This window comes from Emys orbicularis, chromosome 8, assembly GCF_028017835.1.
Source record: "Emys orbicularis isolate rEmyOrb1 chromosome 8, rEmyOrb1.hap1, whole genome shotgun sequence".
Classification (NCBI taxonomy): Eukaryota; Metazoa; Chordata; order Testudines; family Emydidae; genus Emys; species Emys orbicularis.
This window is the reverse complement of record NC_088690.1, coordinates 62,116,807-62,137,380: the sequence shown is the minus strand read 5'-3', so window position 1 is coordinate 62,137,380 and position 20,574 is coordinate 62,116,807. Positions and strand designations below refer to the sequence as shown.

The 20,574-nt window shown below is 47.2% G+C and overlaps 1 protein-coding gene across 1 annotated transcript in view; it reads left to right on the top strand.

Moving 5' to 3' along the window:
• The window catches only part of RABGAP1L (RAB GTPase activating protein 1 like), a 525,385-nt gene that overhangs the window by 428,428 nt on the left and 76,383 nt on the right, over nucleotides 1-20,574 (top strand). The window contains exon 19 of the mRNA XM_065408876.1: nucleotides 808-936. Within this exon, the coding sequence (XP_065264948.1) occupies nucleotides 808-936 (129 nt within the window). The remainder of the gene's footprint in view (nucleotides 1-807; nucleotides 937-20,574) is intronic.

Sequence of the window (20,574 nt, the reverse complement as noted above, 5' to 3'; positions counted from 1 at the left end):
ATTAACTATTACTTAATTAATTATCTGTAGTCTTTTGTATTCTCTCAAATGCAGAAGTTAATCTTATTAAATTTTACATACATTTTTAGTAAGGTGTGAGTAACAGAAACAAATACTAATCTCCATGATACTGTTCATATTGCCCTGTCAGCAGCACTACTGGATTTCTGTTCAATCTTAATCTCTTCCCTTTTCCAAGTACAGTACTATCTATGTTTGTGGCTCAGTACCACTGTGATAAGCATTAAATTAAAAAATATAGAGGTGGGGTGTAATGCTTTTTCTGGCACAGTGCTACATATGAATTTAGTGTCACAGGCTCCTTCACATTAATGATTTGCTGATACTTGTTATAACTCAGAAGCACTTTTACATCTGCTGATGATGTCTGTAGTCATATACAGTGTCTTTCTAGCAGGGAGTTACTGAAATCAGCAACAATCTAAGACGCACAAACCATCTCATAAACACCATAATTCTCCTCCTAGCTTTTTCTGTCCCTGAGTTCCATCTTGACAGACTTTGCCACATTCACTTTCTCAGCCTCCAGGTATAGAAAGATAAGTAAATCAGCTTGTTAAACTCCTCTTATCATGCTGCTTTGTCTGGGATTTTTCTGGATGTGCTCTTGACTTTTTATTTCATCTTATAAGGTATAGGTTAGAGAACCATTTGCTAGAGAATGTTTTTTGAGCTAATGTGAACACTAGCTGTTTGCAATAAATTTAGTAGATGATAAATCCAATAATAGAGCAGGTATGGATGTTCTGTGTGTTTATAATAGTTCTTATCTGTATTTCATTGCAGACCTCAAAGGAGGACCTTTTACAGGCTGATTTTGAAGGGGCTTTAAAATTCTTCAGAGTTCAGCTGCCAAAGAGGTACAGAGCAGAAGAGAACGCTAGAAGACTAATGGAACAGGCCTGCAACATTAAGGTAAGAGTGGTCTTCACTATCTCTAATTCAGCCAAAGTGTATAGAGGGAAAGAGGCAGCAGAACATGGAAATAAAAGTGAAATTCTTACTATTTATATTTAAACAAAATAATGCATCAGGCTTTTTTTCCTCAAAATCTGCTTTGAATAAAGCAACTAAGTAGAATAGGGAAATTGATTTATAGTTGGAAAAGTAAAAGTAGAGATGTCAATTAGTTAATTTGTAAATAGTCAAAAGACTAAAAAGCTGGATGGTATGTCAGAGGCTCACACACCCATTTGTCAATTTGGGCTACCAGGTGTATTGCCTTTGGGGCTATTCATCTGCCAGGTATTGTTTTATACTGTAAATATTTTGGAGTAGAAGACAATCTTTCTTGCAGTTTACGCTTACCGAGACAGTGGTCCTCTGTCCAAATGGTACCCTAGCCAAAGCCTTCTCTGCAAACAATGGGCTTCTTAGGAGCTCTGTACTAGGGTCGTGTTCTTGTAGTGATGGATGGCTAACCTGGGGAAACTCTCACAGTTCTTCCATAAGTCTATGCTAGGGGAAATAATGATTTTAAGAAGGTAAAATGGCAAGAGGATGTAGAGGTGGGATGTTGTGGGGGTGGTCTCTTCTTCGATCTGGCATTTTTCTTTTGGAATGATTATAGAAGTAGAGCTTAACCATTTGGTAGCAAATTTTGGTCCTAAATACAAAGGGGTATTCTTAACTCAAGTCTTGAGGCTTTTCTATTAATTGGAATTGTGTAAGTAATGCTCAGCAAAATGGACTGAGAGTCTATCACCAGAAAGTATGATCTTCCCACTGGGAAAAAAAATTAGAAAATGAAGCTTTTATTTAATCACAGTGCACTACTGAGAACTAATTTCTTTCTGTTTTTCTAGTTTAATACTTTATTAGGCTAGTACTTTGTATGTATTAATATTAAACCACTTATCTCATGAAAGTGAGAGACTCTCAGCACTAGGGGTTGAGTCCAGTCTATAGAAGGCAAATACTATGCAAATTTTTCCAAACAATGCTGCCAATGCACCTCAGCCTTCATCTGGAAACCACTAACTCCAATTTATTTCTGCATTTGAACGAAGATTGACAGTTATTCTTCAAAGTGATTGCACATGTCCATTCCACTGTAGGTGAGTGTACACTTAGTGAATGTTTGTCAGAGATTTTTTCGCTCAACAGAACCTGTCCGGGTGGCTCAGGTGATCTCTGCTGCTGTGCGCCATTGTGTGCAGGTATAAAAGGTGGAGCCACCCCCAACCTTTCTCAGTTCCTTCTAACTGCCCGTGACAATTGTTGGAATGGATTCAGTCTTGCTACTGCAAGTTCTTCCCGCATTCCAGTGTAAATTATACCCATTTTCTTAGAAATAGTAGTTAGTTAGTTAGGGTTAGTTGCAAGTTTATGCAGTTTAGGATTGTATATCAACAGGCACTCCTAGGTCGGTATGATTTCACCTTGTGGAATAACATGTTGAAGTTTAAGGACAGGTTACGAGACAGCTGGAGGCAGGACTTAAATGTGATGGTGGACAAGGGCAAGCTGGTGGGCAGAACAACTCTTCAGGCTGGCTTGGATGCAGCTGACTCAGCAGCTGAAGTCATGGTGTCTGCCGTATCTTATGAGAAGGTGTTTGTGGCCGCAGTCTTCTGGTCTCCCTCCAGAGGTTCAGGAGACCATCCAAGACCTCCCATTTGTAGGTCCTTTCCTTTTATCAGATAGGCTCCATAGCCTAAAGGATTCGAGACACTGAAGTTGCTTGGAAGTTACATGATGGTGATGAAAAGGAAGCAGTTCTGCCCACAGCAGATCCACAGATTTCCAGGCTTTATATCTCAGTCCCAAAAATTACAGGAGGTGACCACTGCCACCCTCCTCATCTGCAGACTTGGCTTCCCCCCATCTAGTGGCTTAGTCCAAATAAGTGTTGGTCACGGACAGACTACCTGTCCCCAGAGTGCCATCTGCTCCTACCCCTACCCCCATTTGCCCACTGTTTACCCTACTTCCTAAGTGCTTGGTCCCACATCATTTCAGTTCAGTGGGTCTTAAGCATGGTGGATTTGGGATTCACCCACCAATTTGTTTCTTTTCCCTCTTCTCAATCCCCTTCTCCCTCTCTCTTCAGAGACCACTCTCAAGAGACCATTCTTCAACAGGAGGTCCAATCTCTTCTTCAAATGGGGGCAATAGAGGAAGTTACTCTCTTCCTCATGGGGAGGGGATTGTAATCCTGCTGTTTTCTTAGCCTGAAAGCAAAAGGTGGTCTCAGGCCTCTCTTAGATCTAAGAGAGTTAAACAAGTTCCTGAAGAAAATAAACTTTTGCCTGGTTACTCTAGCTTCCATTATTCCTTCCTTGGAGCAAGGGGACTGGTATGCTGACCTCAGCTTGAAAGATGCTTACTTCAGGTTTGACATACCTATATTCAGTCAGACCACGGTTCAAATCCTGGTTTGAATAATTTGAGGCCTGGTTTCTGCTGAGCTAAATAAATTGATTTCTATGCTGTTTACTTTGTATGCATTTTTCAGAGACCTTAAATATAGAAGTGCCTTAGCTCTGGGTTGGCATTATAGCAATTCGTATTGCACTTCTTGTAAGAGAAAGTGTTTGCCCATTTTCTTAGGCCCAAATTTCCCTCACCTTGCTCTTGTGCAATTCATTGCATGCCAGCTGATTGTATTTCAGTGATTTTGTGTATATACCTAGTTTGTGAATTATTTTGGAATCATTCAGTGTAGAAGGTATAAGTATATTAATGATGATATTAACTTACTGTGTCAGATATAGTTTTGTTATTATTACTACCCAATCTGATGGCTACTGTGATTTTGGCTACATATGCTTAATAAGAGTCATTTTTTTTTTTTTAAACTTAGAATGGCTTTCACTCTATTTGGTAAATTAAATCTGTGCAGAGTATGGAATTCTCAGCATACTCATGCTGTGTCAATTTTTCTTCCAGTCAGTTCATTATTCTTTTAAAGGATTTTGCATTAAAATCTTTTGTCATTCATTGTTTTTGTCCTCCTGCAGCTTTTCTAGCTGAGTACCTGTTTGCTGGTATGCAGCCAAAGCTATTAGACTATTTTGAAGTTAAAAATTGTTACAAAGTTTTGCATCACACATAAATGCAATCCCCAAACTAGTAGAAATTACCAAAAAAGCACAGTGCAGTATATCTTCAAATTAATTATTCTTAGAATAGTTAATCCTAGTTTAAATTTCAATAGAGTACAATTTTATTTTGTATATAAGAACATCTTTTATATCTGTTGGGATAGCAAACTGTATCTTTAAATGATTCACAACATTAATTAATACAAGATAATATTATGGTATACATTACAAGAAACAATGGTGTGTGGTGAATAGATGAAAGCAGTCTGCCAAAAGACCAATAACAGAGGGAAAGAGGAATTAGGAGGGATAAGCCAGGGAGAACAGATACGACCTGTGAAAAGGGGAGGGAGATCAAATGAAGCAGACGTGCGGAGGAATACTCTTCCAGATAGCAAGAGCTGCAGAAAGGAATGTTCTTTCATGAAAGGTAGCCATATTGTGCGGAGAAATGGAGCCCAATGCTAGTTTATCAAGGGAGGAGGAAACCAAGTCCGTGAGGTCGACTCTAGCAAGAGCATGGGGTCCTTTTAAAACAGGGAAGGGAATTTTGAACTAAATTCCAAAATGAATTGGAGGTCAGTTGAGTTGTTTGAGGGTGTGATGTGGACACAGTTGTTTATTATATGGATAAGAAGGCAGAAAGTAGAATTCTGCAATTTCTGAAATTTGAAGGGTGAGATAAAGGGTATGTCTACACTACGGGATTAATCCGAATTTATATAATTCGAATTTGTAAAACAGATTGTATAAAGTCGAATGTATGCAGCCACACTAAGCACATTAATTCGGCGGTGTGCATCCATGTACCGGGGCTAGCGTCGATTTCTGGAGCGTTGCACTGTGGGTAGCTATCCCATAGCTATCCCATAGTTCCCCCGTCTCCTCCGCCCATTGGAATTCTGGGTTGAGATCCCAATGCCTGATGGGGCCAAAAACATTGTCGCGGGTGGTTCTGGGTATATCCTCCCCCCTCTCCAGGAAGCAACGGCAGACAACCGTTTCGCGCCTTTTTCCTGGGTGAACAGTGCAGACGCCATACCACGGCAAGCATGGAGCCCGCTCAGCTCAAGACAGCAGTCATGAACATTGTAAATACCTCGCGCCTTATCGTGCAGTTTATGCTGAACAAGAACCTGGAAAACCAGGCGGCGAGGAGCAGGCTACAGCAGCGCGGCGACGAGAGTGATGAGGATATGGACATGGAATTCTATCGAACCGCGGGACCCGGTGCTTTGGAGATCATGCTGTTAATGGGGCAGGTTATAGCCGTAGAACGCCGATTCTGGGCCCGGGAAACAAGCACAGACTGGTGGGACTGCATAGTGTTGCAGGTGTGGGATGATTCCCAGTGGCTGCGAAACTTTCGCATGCGTAAGGGCACTTTCTTGGAACTTTGTGACTTGCTTTCCCCTGCCCTGAAGCGCCAGAATACCAAGATGAGAGCAGCCCTCACAGTTGAGAAGCGAGTGGCAATAGCCCTGTGGAAGCTTGCAACGCCAGACAGCTACCGGTCAGTCGGGAATCAATTTGGAGTGGGCAAATCTACTGTGGGGGCTGCTGTGATGCAAGTAGCCAAAGCAATCACTGAGGTGCTGCTACAAAAGCTAGTGACTCTGGGAGATGTGCAGGTCATAGTGGATGGCTTTGCTGCAATGGGATTCCCTAACTGTGGTGGGGCGATAGATGGAACCCACATCCCTATCTTGGCACCGGAGCACCAGGGTACCCAGTACATAAACCGCAAGGGATACTTTTCAATGGTGCTGCAAGCACTTGTGGATCACAAGGGACGTTTCACCAACATCAACGCGGGCTGGCCGGGAAGGGTTCATGATGCTCGCGTCTTCAGGAACACTACTCTGTTTAAAGGGCTGCAGCAAGGGACTTACTTCCCAGACCAGAAAATGACCGTTGGGGATGTTGAAATGCCAATAGTTATTCTTGGAGACGAGCCTACCCCTTAATGCCATGGCTCATGAAGCCATACACAGGCAGCCTGGACAGGAGTCAGGAGCTGTTTAACTACAGGCTGAGCAAGTGCAGAATGGTGGTAGAATGTGCATTTGGCCGTTTAAAAGGTCGCTGGCGATCGCTACTGACTCGCTCTGACCTCAGCCAAAGAAATCTCCCCATTGTTATTTCTGCTTGCTGTGTGCTCCACAATCTCTGTGAAAGTAAGGGGGAGACCTTTATGGCAGGGTGGGAGGCTGAGGCAAATCGCCTGGCTGCTGATTACACGCAGCCAGACACCAGGGCGATTAGAAGAGCACACCAGGAAGCGCTGTGCATCAGAGAAGCTTTGAAAACCAGTTGCATGACTGGCCAGGCTACAGTGTGAAATTTCTGTTTGTTTCTCCCTTCATGAAAACCCGCCCCCTTTATTGACTCATTCATTCTCTGTAAGGAACCCACCCTCCCCGTTCCCCCAGCTTTCTTTCAAAGGAAATAAAGTCACTATCGTTTAAAAATCATGTATTCTTTATTAAGTGATTATAAACATAGGGAGAGAACCAAGAAGGTAATCTGGGTGAGGTTTGGGAGGAGGATAGGAGGGAAGTAAAAGGCCACTGAACAAATTCAATATAATGACAGCCTTTTGGTTGGGCTGTCCACTGGGGTGGAGTGGGAGGGTGCACGGAGCCTCCCCCCCCCCCCCGCGTTCTTACACGTCTGGGTGAGGAGGATATGGAACATGGTGAGGGGGGAGGGAGGTTATACAGCGGCTGCAGCGGCACTCTGTCATCCTGCTGCCGTTCCTGAAGCTCCACCAGACACCGGACCATGTCCGTTTGCTCACGCAGCAGCCCCAGCATTGCAGCCTGCCACCTCTCATCTCGAGCGTCCCTCATGACCTCACGTTCACTGGCATCTTTCCTAAATTTAGATACAGTGTCCTTCCACTCATTCAAATGAGCTCTTTCATTGCGGGTGGGTTCCATTATTTCTGTGAACATGTCGTCTCGCGTCCTCTTTCTACGCCGCCTTATCTGAGATAGCCTTCGGGACGGAGGAGGGAGGCTTGAAAAATTTGCAGCTGCTGGAGGGAGGGTTGAAAAAAAGGAGAGAAGTTTTTAAAATGATACATTTTACAGAACAATGCTTATACTCTTTCATGGTGAAAAACACTATTCACATTACATAGAACATGTGATTTCAGTACAAGGTCGCATTTTCCATCTTAATATTGAGTGCCTGTGGCTTTGGTGTTAGAGATCACAGACGCAGGTCCGGGCAACAGAATTCAGCTTGCAGGCAGCCATGGTAAGCCATTGTCTTTCGGCTTCTGCGCCCTCCTTTCCCACATACCAAGCAAAGCCTGTTGACTGCTGCGGTTTTCCTGTTAACCTTCAGCAGCAGAAAACAAACTAACCCCCCCCCCCCATCCAATTCTCTGGGATGATCGCTTTATCCCTCCCCCCACCGCGTGGCAGGTATCAGGGAAGATCCCTGCAGAAACCAAACTAATCCCCCCGTCCCCCCCTCCCGCCATGAATTCTCTGGGATGATCAATGTACCCCTCCCCCGACCGCGTGGCTGGTAACAGGGAAGATCCCTGCTAGCCAAACGCGAAAAGCTCAGGGCCAATTCCCCACCCTGTGCTTGGCTAACTGCAGGGAAGGATTTCTTTTCAGCCACAGGCAAACAGCCCAGTAGGAACGGCCACCTCTGTCCCCGTAATTAAGTTCCCGTATTTCAACCAGGTTACCATGAGCGATATCACTCTCCTGAGGATTACACAGCAAGATAAAGAACGGATGTTGCTTGAATGCCAGCAAACACCGGGACCATACCCTGCCAGGCTTTGTCAGGCAATGATACCAGATTACTTGCTGCAAGCATGGCGTGGTCAAGTGTCCTACCATGGAGGACGGAATAAGGCTGCACTGCCCAGAAACCTTGTGGCAAGGCTTTTGGAGTACCTCCAGGAGAGCTTCATGGAGATGTCCCTGGAGGATTTCCGCTCCATCCCCAGACACGTTAACAGACTTTTCCAGTAGCTGTACTGGCCGCGAATGCATCCCAAGTCCTCAGGGCAAAGTAATCATTAAAAAACGCTTGCTTTTAAAACAAGTTTTATATTTTAAAAGGTAAACTCACCTGAGGTCCCTTCCATGGGGTCATGGTCTTGGATACTGGGTTGGGAGGGTACTTCAGTCAGGCTGAGAAAAAGATCCTGGCTGTTGGGGAGAATGGAGTGCTGGGTGCTCTCTGCAAGCTCGTCCTCCTCCTCCTCTTCCCCATCCGCAGAATCCTCAGGTGTAGCTGATGAGACTATCCCCGACCCGGAATCCACGGTCACAGGTGGGGTAGTGGTGGCGGCCCCCCCTAGAATTGCATGCAGCTCGGCGTAGAAGCGGCATGTCCGCGGCTCTGACCCGGAGCGACCGTTTGCCTCCTTTGATTTTTGATAGGCTTGTCTGAGCTCCTTGACTTTCACGCGGCACTGATCTGAGTCCCTATTGTGGCCTCTCTCCATCATGCCCTTGGAGATTTTTTCAAAAGTTTTGGCATTTCGTCTTTTCGAACGAAGTTCTGCTAGCACTGAATCCTCTCCCCATATAGCGATCAGATCCAGTACCTCCTGTACGGTCCATGCTGGTGCTCTTTTTCGATTATCAGCCTGCATGGTTACCTGTGCTGATGAGCTGAGCTATCTGTGGTCACCTGTGCTCTCCACGCTGGGCAAACAGGAAATGAAATTCAAATTTTCCTGGGGCTTTTCCTGTCTACCTGGCCAGTGCATGCGAGTTCAGATTGCTGTCCAGAGCGGTCACAATGGTGCACTCTGGGACAGCTCCCAGAGGCCAATACCATCCAATTGCAGCCACACTAACCCTAATTCGAAATGACAAAATCGATTTTGGCGCTACTCCGCTCGTCGGGGTGGAGTACAGAAATCGATTTTAAGAGCCCTTTATTTCGAAATAAATGGCTCCGTTGTGTTGACGGGTGCAGGGTTAATTCGATTTAACGCTGCTAAATCCGAATTAAAGTCATAGTGTAGACCAAGCCAAAGGCACAACTTAGTTCAGCAGAGGTGGAATCAAGGCACTGTCCTACTTAGGCTATGTTGGAGGGAGGGGAAGGACAACTCAAGGTTAAGAATGATGCTGAGTTCATCGGCAGTGGAGAGAAATGGAATTAAATTAAAAGAAAAATGTCAATTTAGATTTAGTGTCACAGGCTGGCAGTGTGTGTGTGTGAAACACCCCACACCACCCTGTTAGAAGGTATTATTCCTGCGAAGGAATGTTAAGTGGGTTCTGCTGACTCTCTGAAGCAAGTGGTTCATTAGCTTACTCAAACATGAGAGGTGGGCGGGGATCTAGCAGTCCTGTTAAAGGAAGCCTAGGATCAGCCAAGCCTGGTGAAAAGATTTCAGCTGAACTTCACTTATCATTAATTTCTTCTTTGAGAGATGGCACATGTGCATTCCACTCTTGGGGTTGGTGTGCCCAGCGTACGGCCGTCAGAAATTTTTTCTCTTAGCGGTACCCATTGGGCAGCTCGAGCTCCCCCCTGCTGCTGTGCACCACTGTTTGCAGTTATAAAAGGAAGAGCCGCCTCTAACCCCCCTCAGTTCCTTTTTAGCACCCATAGCAGTCATTGGAACTCTGTTCAATACCAGAACAGCACTCGCTCTCTCCGTCTCTCTCTCTCTGTAAATATAGTGTGTGTGTGTGTGTGTGTGTGTGTATGTATGTATGCATATGTGTGTGTGTATGTGTATATAGTATATAGGATAGTGTGACAAAGTTCCTCCTCTATCTTGGTGGGTCCTGCGCTTATTGGCGGATTTTCTTGCCTCAGAGATTCACCATGTGGGTTGGGGAACAGCCCAGAGACCTTCCCCTCTGGGAGAACCCACAGTCCAGGTCAATTGGGAGGTTTGGGGGGAACCCGGGCCCGCCCTCTACTCCGGGTTCCAGCCCAGGGCCCTGTGGACTGCAGCTGTCTATAGTGCCTCCTGTAACAGCTGCATGACAGCTACAACTCCCTGGGCTACTTCCCCATGGCCTCCTCCAAACACCTTCCTTATTCTCACCACAGGACTTTCCTCCTGGTGTCTGATAACGCTTGTGCTCCTCAGTCCTCCAGCAGCACACCCTCTCAGCTCCTTGCGCCTCTTGCTCCCAGCTCCTCACACTCCCACCACAAACTGAAGTGAGCTCCTTTTTAAAACCCAGGTGCCCTGATTAGCCTGCCTTAATTGATTCTAGCAGCTTCTTCTTAATTGGCTCCAGGTGTCCTAATTAGCCTGCCTGCCTTAACTGGTTCTAGCAGGTTCCTGATTACTCTAGTGCAGCCCCTGCTCTGGTCACTCAGGGAACAGAAAACTACTCATCCAGTGACCAGTATATTTGCCCTCTACCAGACTCCTGTACCCCACTGGTCTGGGTCTGTCACAATAGTTAGTAAGTTTTAGATGTGTTTAAACAAACAAAATGTTTCAGATTTGTTGTTTTCCCTATTAGGGTGGTTTCCTATTCACAAAACAAAGTTTTGTCACCAGGCTTCAAGCCATGCGCTTCTTGCTTGAGGCTGATGCTAGTGAGCAACCGAACACATAAAGGGCTGGTGTCAGATTTGCAGAGTTCAGGCCTACAACGAAGGAAGACAGAGAGGCTAGGCTGAAATTCCTGCTGATGGAGGTGGCGCTCAGTTCACTGTTGGAGCCGTCCTGATCTGACTCGATGCCAAATGCTGCAGCTTCAGTGAGAAACTTGCCTCCAGCTTTAGCAGAATCTCAGCACCATTCTCTCTCGCCTGTACCAAGGAAGAAATACAAAACTTCCAGTGAGACCCCAGCTAGGGGAAGGTCTCCACCCTCTAAATCTGTTATGAGTTGAGTACAATGTGCCTGAAACCTAAGCATTCTTTCTCCAAATCAGTGCCTAAGTTGGCTCAGTCGGCTCTGGCGCCACAAGGAGCACTAATGCCAGAAGCAGCACCATCAACTTCTTCAGCACTGGAACAAGAGATCCTCTTGGTGCTGACTACCTCAGAGGTATTTGTGGCAGCAGGAAATCTGCTCTGCTTGTTGGTGCTCGTATTTCCTTCCTTAAGGAGTCCGATCCCTTGGCACTGACGCCACATCCGCCATTGATTCAACTTCCGGTTTCACAGTTGCCTGCTTCCGGGACACACGGGCCCTCGGTACAATCCAAGAGGAAGTCTGCAAGGATTGCGGCGCACCCCCTATCACCAGGCTCTCAGCACCGGTCCCCAGACTGACTGGATCAACCCCATTATGGTCAGAAGAAGGGGAATCTTTGTCATTGGACTCTGAGGTAGGCTCTTACATCTCACAACCCTGCTCTAAGATCCTCTTTGTCAACTTACCACCGTGACTCTTCAGTAGGATCTACTGTGGGAATGTGGCCAGGACAGTGGGGCCCTGCCCTGTATCAGTGGCTGTTTTGGACCCTGGAGAGTTCCCCCAGCTTCCAGATCTTTCCCACACAGTGCATACTCAGTGCCTTCATCTAGGAGGGCAGAGTCTGCTCACTGAGTGGTTCAGTCCCCAGAGTCTGGTACCGAGCAGGTATTGAGCATCAAGAAGAGTTTCCAGGACCTGAGCAAAAGCTGGTAGAAGAGATTCTACCACCTCCAGTCTTTCCCTCCTCTTTGCCCACTCCAGATGAGGCTGTTTCTTCCGGGACAACTCCACCCCATCCTGATGATTTTAATGTTTATCAGAAGTTATTAAGGAGAGTGGCTGCAGACTGAGGTGTACAGGTTGAAGAGGTTAGAGAGTCCTCACTTTGCCTGCCTGACATTTTATCATCTGTGCCTCTCTTTCCAAGGTAGCTCTGCCAATTTATGAGGCAATACCAGAGCCTATGGCAGACTCCATCCTCTTTGCCTCCCACCACTACCAGGGCAGAAGGAAAGTACTATGTATCCTCCCAAGATTTTGAGTACCTTTATACTCACCCACTTCTGGGCTCATTAGTTGCCACAGCAGCTAATCAGAGTGATGGGGCACCAGGCTGCCACTTCCCCAAATCGAAACATGCTATGAGGTTGGACTTATTCATCAGAAAGATTTATTTGATGAGAATTTGCAGCTGCATATTGTTAACCAACAGGCTCTGTTGGGGCGGTGTGATTTTAATTTGTGGGACTCCATGAAAAAGTTCAGGGAGCTTCTCCCAGAGAAGACTAGGCAGGAGTTCTCTTCTTTGGTCAATGAGGGCAGATCAGTTGTGAGAACTATGTTGTAGGCATGGCTGGACGCAGCAGATTCAGCAGCTAGAACCCTGGCTTCTGCAGCTGCCATACATAGATCATCCTGGTGGCAGTCTTCTGGCCTTCCTTGTGCAGTCCAGAATACTATCCAGGACTCGCCATTTAAGAGTCCTTCTGTAATTCCCGGACCAGGTTTAAAACAAATACAAGGAAGTTCTTCTTCACGCAGCGCACAGTCAACTTGTGGAACTCCTTGCCTGAGGAGGTTGTGAAGGCTAGGACTATAACAGGGTTTAAAAGAGAACTGGATAAATTCATGGAGGTTAAGTCCATTAATGGCTATTAGCCGGGATGGGTAAGGAATGGTGTCCCTAGCCTCTGTTTGTCAGAGGATGGAGATGGATGGCAGGAGAGAGGTCACTTGATCATTGCCTGTTAGGTCCACTCCCTCTGGGGCACCTGGCATTGGCCACTGTCGGTAGACAGGATACTGGGCTAGATGGACCTTTGGTCTGACCCGGTACGGCCATTCTTATGTTCTTATGTTATGACCACACAGACAGCAAGCTCCATGGACTTAAGGACACTAAAGCCACCTTGAAGTCCTTAGGTCAATAACATCTGCCCTGTCAGGAAGCACTTTCAGCCCCAGCATATGCATCAATATTCCGCTCATCCGCCTTGACAAGGACCTGTCAAAAAAGGGGTCCAGGGGTGATAGGTGTAGGCCTCCCTGTCCTGCTGTTTTGTACCAGCTCCAGGCCCTTCAAGACACCCAGGAAGTGCAAAGTGGTCATTTTGATGGGCCAGTCAAGGTCAACATGAGAATCTCCATCTCTCTAGACCCAAACACTCTCATCTTCACAAGCCATCTGTCCCACTTCCACAGTGCTTGGTCCCCAGTTACTTCAGACCAGTGGATCTAGAGCACCGTGGAAGTGGGATATACTCTCCAGTTTGCTTCTACTCCTCCCTCCCCATCCCTCTTCAGGGTCCACTTTAACGAGAAACTCCTTATCCAGGAAGAACAATCGGTCCTTCGCTTACTAGCCATAGAGGAGGTTCCGGGTGGTTTCAGAGGGAAGGGATTTTACTCCTGATATTTCCTAATCCCAAAAGTGAAGGCGGGGGAGGATGGATCTCAGACCAATTATAGACCTGCATCAACCTAACAGATTCTTAAAAAGATAAAGGCTCACATGGTCACCCTAGCTTCTATTATCCCTTCCCTGGATCCTGGGGACTGGTATGCCGCTCTCAACTTAAAAGATGTCTACTCCCATGTGGCAATCAATCCAGCTCAAAAGAAGTACCCCAGTTTCTGGTAAGTCAAAAGCATTACGAGTTCACTGTATTGCCTTTCAGCCTGTGAGCAGCTCCCCGGGTCTTTACAAAAGTAATGGCAATAGTAGCTACATTCCTCCAAAGATTGGGAGTTCAGGTTTACCTCTGACAACTGGCTGGTCAGGGGCCAGTCCAGACTGCAAGTACATAACAGTGTTGCTCTGATTCAGTCAATGTTCAATGTTTAGGGACTGTTAATCAACACAGAAAAATCTTTCTTCTCCCTGGTCCAGAGGATATACGGTTCATAGGGGCAGTACTGGACTCATCTCAAGTGAGTGCCTTTCTTCCAGACTCCAGGTTTCAGGCCATCTGATCAATTGTTACATGTTTGACGGTTCACCCAGTCACAACAGCACAAAACTGTTGGAGGCTTCTAAGTCACATGACCTATTGCACCTACATGTACTCTTGCACCTGGTTCAATATGCCAGACTTTGCCTCAGAACTCTGCAGGGCTGGCTGTTGTTAGCCTACTCGCCAAGCCGCCCTCAGTTAGACTTAGTGATAAGAGTGTCCTCCCAGGGCCTCACATAGATTGGTGGACAAACCCAGCCAATGTATGTGTAGGCATTCTGTTTGCCCGCCCACAACCGACTCTCACACTAGTGACAGATGCTTCTGCTGTGGGGTGGGGAGCCAACCTGGGTTCTCTGCTGTGCCGACACAAGGTCAGTGGTCCTGAGAGGACTTAGCTTTTCACATCAGTGTCAGAGAACTGAAAGCTTTGAGACTGGCGTTCCAAATATTTCTATTGCAGATCAGGGGAAACAGCCTGCTAGTCCTCACAGATAACGCGGCGGCAATGTTTTACCTCAACAAACATGGGAGAGCCTGCACTTCTCCACTCTGTCAGGAACACGCTCTACTGTGGGAGCTCTGTATTGCCTATTCGATAAATCTAGAAGCATCTTATCTGCTAGGCATACAGAACAGCCTAGAAGACCACCTGAGCAGATTGTTTGAGTCACCACGAATGGTCTCTTTGCCCAGATGTGGCCAGATATATCTTCCATTTCCTTTTGAGAGAGACACTTAATGAACACTGTTCATAGAATTGTTACTCTACAGAGGACTTCAGAGCTACTTCTTCCTTAGGGCTGGTCTACACTATGGGGGGGGGATCGATCCAAGATACGCAACTTCAGCTATGCAAATAGCGTAGCTGAAGTCGAAGTATCTTGGATCGAATTACCTGGGGTCCACACGGCGCGGGATCGACGGCCGCGGCTCCCCTGTCGACTGCGCTACCGCTGCTCGCTCTGGTGGAATTCCGGAGTCGACGGTGAGCGCGTTTGGGGATCGATATATCGCATCTTAACGAGACGCGATATATCGATCCCGGATAAATCGATTGCTTTATTTGATTAAAACGTACCCTTAGTTTCTGCCAATCAAGGGCGAAAAGGGGATAGTTTAGAGACACTGCATGCTTTGCAGCTCCCGTTTATATCAGTTTTAGCCTTTCTCGTCAGAAATCATTGATAATTGTGTTAGGGCTGTTGGCCAAAGAAGTTAACTGTCAGCTAGGACAAGTTTCTCTCAGCTTTTGAGGAGAGAGGTAAGTAACCCATCCACTGAGATATTGTGTGATAGACCCAGATGGTTTTGATTTCATATGCCACAATGTATAAATGAGACTGGATACCCCTGATTTGGAAGATTTATACATGATATTTAAAAGCAATTATTTCCTTTCTTTGTAGCTGGTTGCTTCAGATGAGTAAGAGCAAGCATAGTTGTTTTTCAGATCACATTGATATTTTAAGAACCTGTCATCTTGCCTGGAGCTATGACAGTGAGAAACGTGCTAGTGAGTGACATGACATTGTGGGCAACAGTGATGACATTTCTGAAACGAGAAATACTACATTAGCTGCCCCATTGTTACCAACACAGCCCCTTTATTTGCTGCTGTGTATGTCGTTAACACCCAGAGTCTGCCTCAGATTGTGCTACAGTTGTTCTCAGCCTCAGTGCCAAAATGGAAGTGGTTAATTCAACAAATACTTCGCAGGACAAATGCTTTGTTAGAACTCATGACAAATCTGTTACTCTCACTGAAGTATAGGAGATGGTCACTATCAAATTTATTTAATTTTTAGCAGTAGCAAAGAGCAGTTTCAGGATATTTTCTTTGAGATGCAAGTTCACTTTTGTTGAGATTCCCAAAATATTTCAGTGTTTTGTGCTTTTATTGGGCAAGCACTAGGGGCTGTGGGAGAACCATGCATTTAACGATTGAAATATGGACCAGCAGTAAAAGAATCTGATATGTATCTTAATGCTCTTTAGCTCCTCCGTCAGCATCCATTGTAAGCACTGAAAGTCTTACAGTAGAACCTCAGAGATACGAACAGACAGATCAACCACACACCTCATTTGGAACTGGAAGTACACAATCAGGTAGCAGCAGAGACCAAAAAAAACCCCTGTTATTGCAGGTTTCCTTTAGTCCCAAAACATCAGTTTTCTGAGTGATTGGAAATATACATAAAGGATTCTCTGCTCCCTTGCTTCTTGCACCTGTGAAAAATGGGTATAAAATGCTGCCATTCAGCATTTTACTGCCACCTTGCCTAGGCCTGAGTTATTGTAAAGGGACAAGGTGGGAGAATCTGGCCCGGAATGTTCACTAAAAGAATTGAGTTCATTTTCCCCAGAATGAAATCCCTTTCAGGATCCACAGAGTGTAAGCAGGAAACTGGCTTGTTTTTGTTGTTGTTGTTTTTTAATAAGATCATGCATCTGCTCTGAGAGAGAGACTGTGTGTTTTACTCTAATACTGAACTGGAAAGTGGCTATGTCGATAAATCAAACAAATATGGTTCTCTTTATGAATCTCAGAGTGTAAGTGCCATGGAGCGTTTTCTGTAAATTGCTAAACTAGTGATTAACAGGACTGTTTCTAAATATACCCAATGCCCTCTGTAGTTGTACCCAAAAGGATAATTGGAAAATACACCTATCTTTAAAACTAACATGAGCAAGGCTGTTTTATTCCCTGATCTTAAAAATGTGTTGTATAAAACAATACTGAAGATTACTTGGAATCCGATTGCATGACTAGTACCTTACATTTGCACAGCCAGTTCTAGCAAAAAGTTGTTGTTCTTTGATTGTCTTACATTTTGAAGTGTTCCAAATGGCCCAGTCCCAAACATATGTGAAAAGTGAGGTTGCTGTTAATGACTCAAGCCCTTTTTAAAGTTTTATTTCCTATGTTCTTGTTTTTAATCAGTGCTGCTCTTAGTGCTTTCTCATCGTAGTAGCACAAATGTGAGAAATGCATAACTGCTGAAAATAACTTAACATTTCAGTGAATTAATCATTTGGCCCCCTTATCCTCCATCTTCAATATCATGGCTAGAAAGTAGCATAACAGGCTGCTAAGGTCCCTTTATTAGTTTTTGAGAGATGACTCACAAACTGTCCCGAGGAAACCAAAATTGAATGTAACTATCTCCAGGGCAGCTAAGAGAAATACCATCTCCCTGGAATCTGGGCACAGCAGCTGACGTCACCTTCAGCAGAACAACAGAAGCTCCTCTGAAGAGGATTTTGGAGGCTCTGCTGTCTTTTTCTGTAGGGAGAAAAGCCATGTTGCCTAAGTTTCAGCAACAGCCATCAGATGGCTACAGAAACTGACCAAATCTTTGGCTGCCAGAGACCCATCAGTCAAACTTGGCCATGACTTTGTGCTACCTTGTTTTGGCCTCATCTTTCTTCCACATTGTCACATAGATAGGGTTACCATTCGTCCGGATTTTCCCGGACATGTCCGGCTTTTTGGGTTAAAAATAGCGTCCAGGGGGAATTTGTAAATAGCTACAAATGTCCGGGATTCCCCCCCCCCATGCAGCGCGCGGCAGGGCTGCAGGAAATTCAGCCGCTCGCATGGGGCTCCGGCAGCCAGAGCCCTTCCCCCGCAGCTTCAGATCAGCTGCCGGAGTCCAGCCCGGCCAATGTAGAGCTACTCCCCTCCCCACCCTCCCTGCATTCTCAGATCGCCAGCCGGCCGGGCCATTCGCATCGGGCCTCGGCAGCTCCTCCTCCTCCCCCCCCGCTCCCCCTCCCCTGCTGCCCAGCGCCCCGCTCCGGCAGCACTGTGCGGGGGCAGGGACCGGGTTGTGTGTTGCGCTGGGGAGCGCAGCCACGTGTCGGGCTCCACATGGAGCCCGACATGCTGTTCTGAGCGGCAGGGTAAGGGGGGCAGGGGGCTGGAGAAGGGGCAGGGGGTTTCTGGAGGGGGCAGTCAAGGGACAGAGAGTAGGGGGGATTGGATGGGTCAGGGGTTCTGGGGGGGGGCTGTCGGGGCAGGGGTGTGGAGAGGGGTCGAGGCAGGCAGGGAGCAGAGGGGGTTGGATGGGTTGGGAGTGCTGGGGGTCCTGTCAGGGGGCGGGGAGCAGTTGGATAGGGCGTGGGAGGGGATGTGGAGAGGGGTCGAGGCAGGCAGGAAGCAGAGGGGGTTGGATGGGTCGGGAGTTCTGGGGGTCCTGTCAGGGGGCGGGAAGCGGTTGGATAGGGCGTGGGAGTCCCCGGGGTCTGTCTGGGGGAGGGGGTGTGGATATGGGGCGGGGCAGTGAAGAGGGGTTGAGGCAGGCAGGGAGCAGAGGGGGTTGGATGGGTCGGGAGTTCTGGGGGTCCTGTCAGGGGGCGGGGAGCGGTTGGATTGGGCATGGGAGTCCCGGGGGTCTGTGTGGGGGTGGGGGTGTGAATATGGGGTGTGGGTAAGGGTCGGGACAGTCAGGGGACAGTAGGGTCCTAGGGGGGCAGTTAGGGTGGGGCGTTCTCAGGAGGGGGCAGTCAGGGGACAAGGAGCAGGGGGGGGGTTGGAGGTTCTGAGGGGGGCAGTCAGGGGGTGGGAAGTGGGAGGGAGTGGATGGGGCGGGGCGGGGCTAGAGTGGGGCTCCTCCTCCCCCAGTGTCCTCTTTTTTGATTGTGGAAATGTGGTAACCCTAACATAGAAATATCATCTGGGTGTCTTGTGGTGTGGGAGCTAGTATTCAGAGACTGGGTAAATGCTTATAATAGATGGAAGGTCTTATCTGGAGAGGAATTGAAATAGCTCCAGCAATCACTGACAAGTATAAAGATTCAAGGTCTCCCTCAATGCTGAGCCCTTTATGTTGTTCATCTTTGTTATGTCTAATGTGCTGCTTGGGACTTGGGGCCTCTCCTGCATTCCAGTTATTCTGAGAGTAAATAACAAACCTGAAAGCAGGGCCACAACGGTGCCAACTCATGATTTTACCACGAGGTTTTCAATAGTGGATGTTTTTCTTAAAACTGCAGCTCCTGGAGTCATGTTAATACATGAGAATCTCAGCTTTCATTGTTTATTTTTGAAAGTAGGTTTCTAGCCCTCGTGATTTCATAGAAAAGCTTGAAAATATGAACCCTGAAGGTTCAATAACCAGAAAACAAATAAAAAGAAACCCACTTTTTTTAAAGCCTTCCTTTAAGCCTGATTCCTGGTTTTTGAATGCTCTGCGTTGTCAGTACTAGTTTAATGCACTTGGGAAGAAAATGACAAGTTACCATTTGTCTCTCTACTGGTAGAGTCTCCCAGACTGAGATCGATCTTCATTCTAGGATTCAAAATACAGACTGCCCTAGACACAGTGAAACCAAACACAATCATAACTTTAAAAGAAGTCTGAAAGCACAGGCACCACTCTGTGTCTTGAGGATAGTTTGGCAAAAATAGAGAAGCTGTGTTAATTGAAGACTGTGTGTAAAGTGTGGTGGAGGCTGTCTCATTCATTTAGGGTGTGTCCCTAGCAGTGATTTACCACCCAGTCTGGAACACATTAATTGGCACTAAGTATGACGGTTCTGAATTTGAATGGTTTACTAGTTAGGAGCTCACTAATGATTAGGGTCAGTGGAAATTTGCAAGAAATACTACTGTTTTTTTAGGCAATTGTGGGATAGTATTCCATGCATTTGGGGGACACTTTGGAGGTAACTTGTACTATGTTATTAGATTTGTAGAAATTCTTACATAATTCTGCATCTAGCACGACTCATACATGTTACATAACTCCAAAGTCAGCATACATCTTCAACAGCCAATGGCAAATTTGGCTGATGTATTTGCCCCACATTTGCGGAATCTAAGGCGTGATTTATTTTGTTCCAAACTTCAAGAGGCTAAGCACTATCAGGCCTGCAGACTTGGGGCGGGAAGCGGGCAATTGCCCAGGGACCTGGATGATTTAAAAGGGCCCGGGGCGGCATCAGCGCAGCTGGGCTAAGGCAGGCTTCCTGCCTGCCCTTGCTCCATGCTGCTCCTGGAAGCGGCCGACAGTGCGTCCCTGCAGCCTGGGGAGGGGGTCTCCACACACTGCCTCCGCCCTGACTGCCGACTCCGCAGCTCCCATTGGCCAGGAACTGCTGCCAATAGGAGCTGTGGGGGTGGTGCCTGTGGGCAGCGGTGCACGGAGGCCCCCTGGGCCCCCTGCCTAGGAGCCGCTGCAAGAGGGGTGGTGCCAGTCACTTTCAGGAGCCACCCAAGGTAAGCGCCGACCCTCTGACCCCCTCCTGCACCCCAACCCCCTGCCCCAGCCTAGAGCCCAAACTCCCTCCCAGATCCTGCACCCCTCACCCTCTCCCGCACCAAAACTCCCTCCGAGAGCCTGCACCCTGCAGTCCAACCCCCTCCCCAGCCTGGTGAAAGTAAGTGAGGGTGGGGGAGAGCGAGCAATGGAGGGAGGGGGGATGGAGTGAGCAGGGGGAGGGGCCTCAGGGAAGGGGTGGTGCAAGGGTCTTTGGGTTTGTGCGATTAGACAGTTGGAAATCCTTCCGGGCAGGCATGTGGAAGCCCTGGCCGTGCCAGAAGAGCATGCCCAGTAACGCAGCCGGCAGCTTGCTGGGCACCAGTCAGCGCAGGCGCAGCACCACCCAAATGTCAGGTGGACCGTGTCCGCACCGGCGCAGTTTGTGCATGCATGGGGGCCCATTG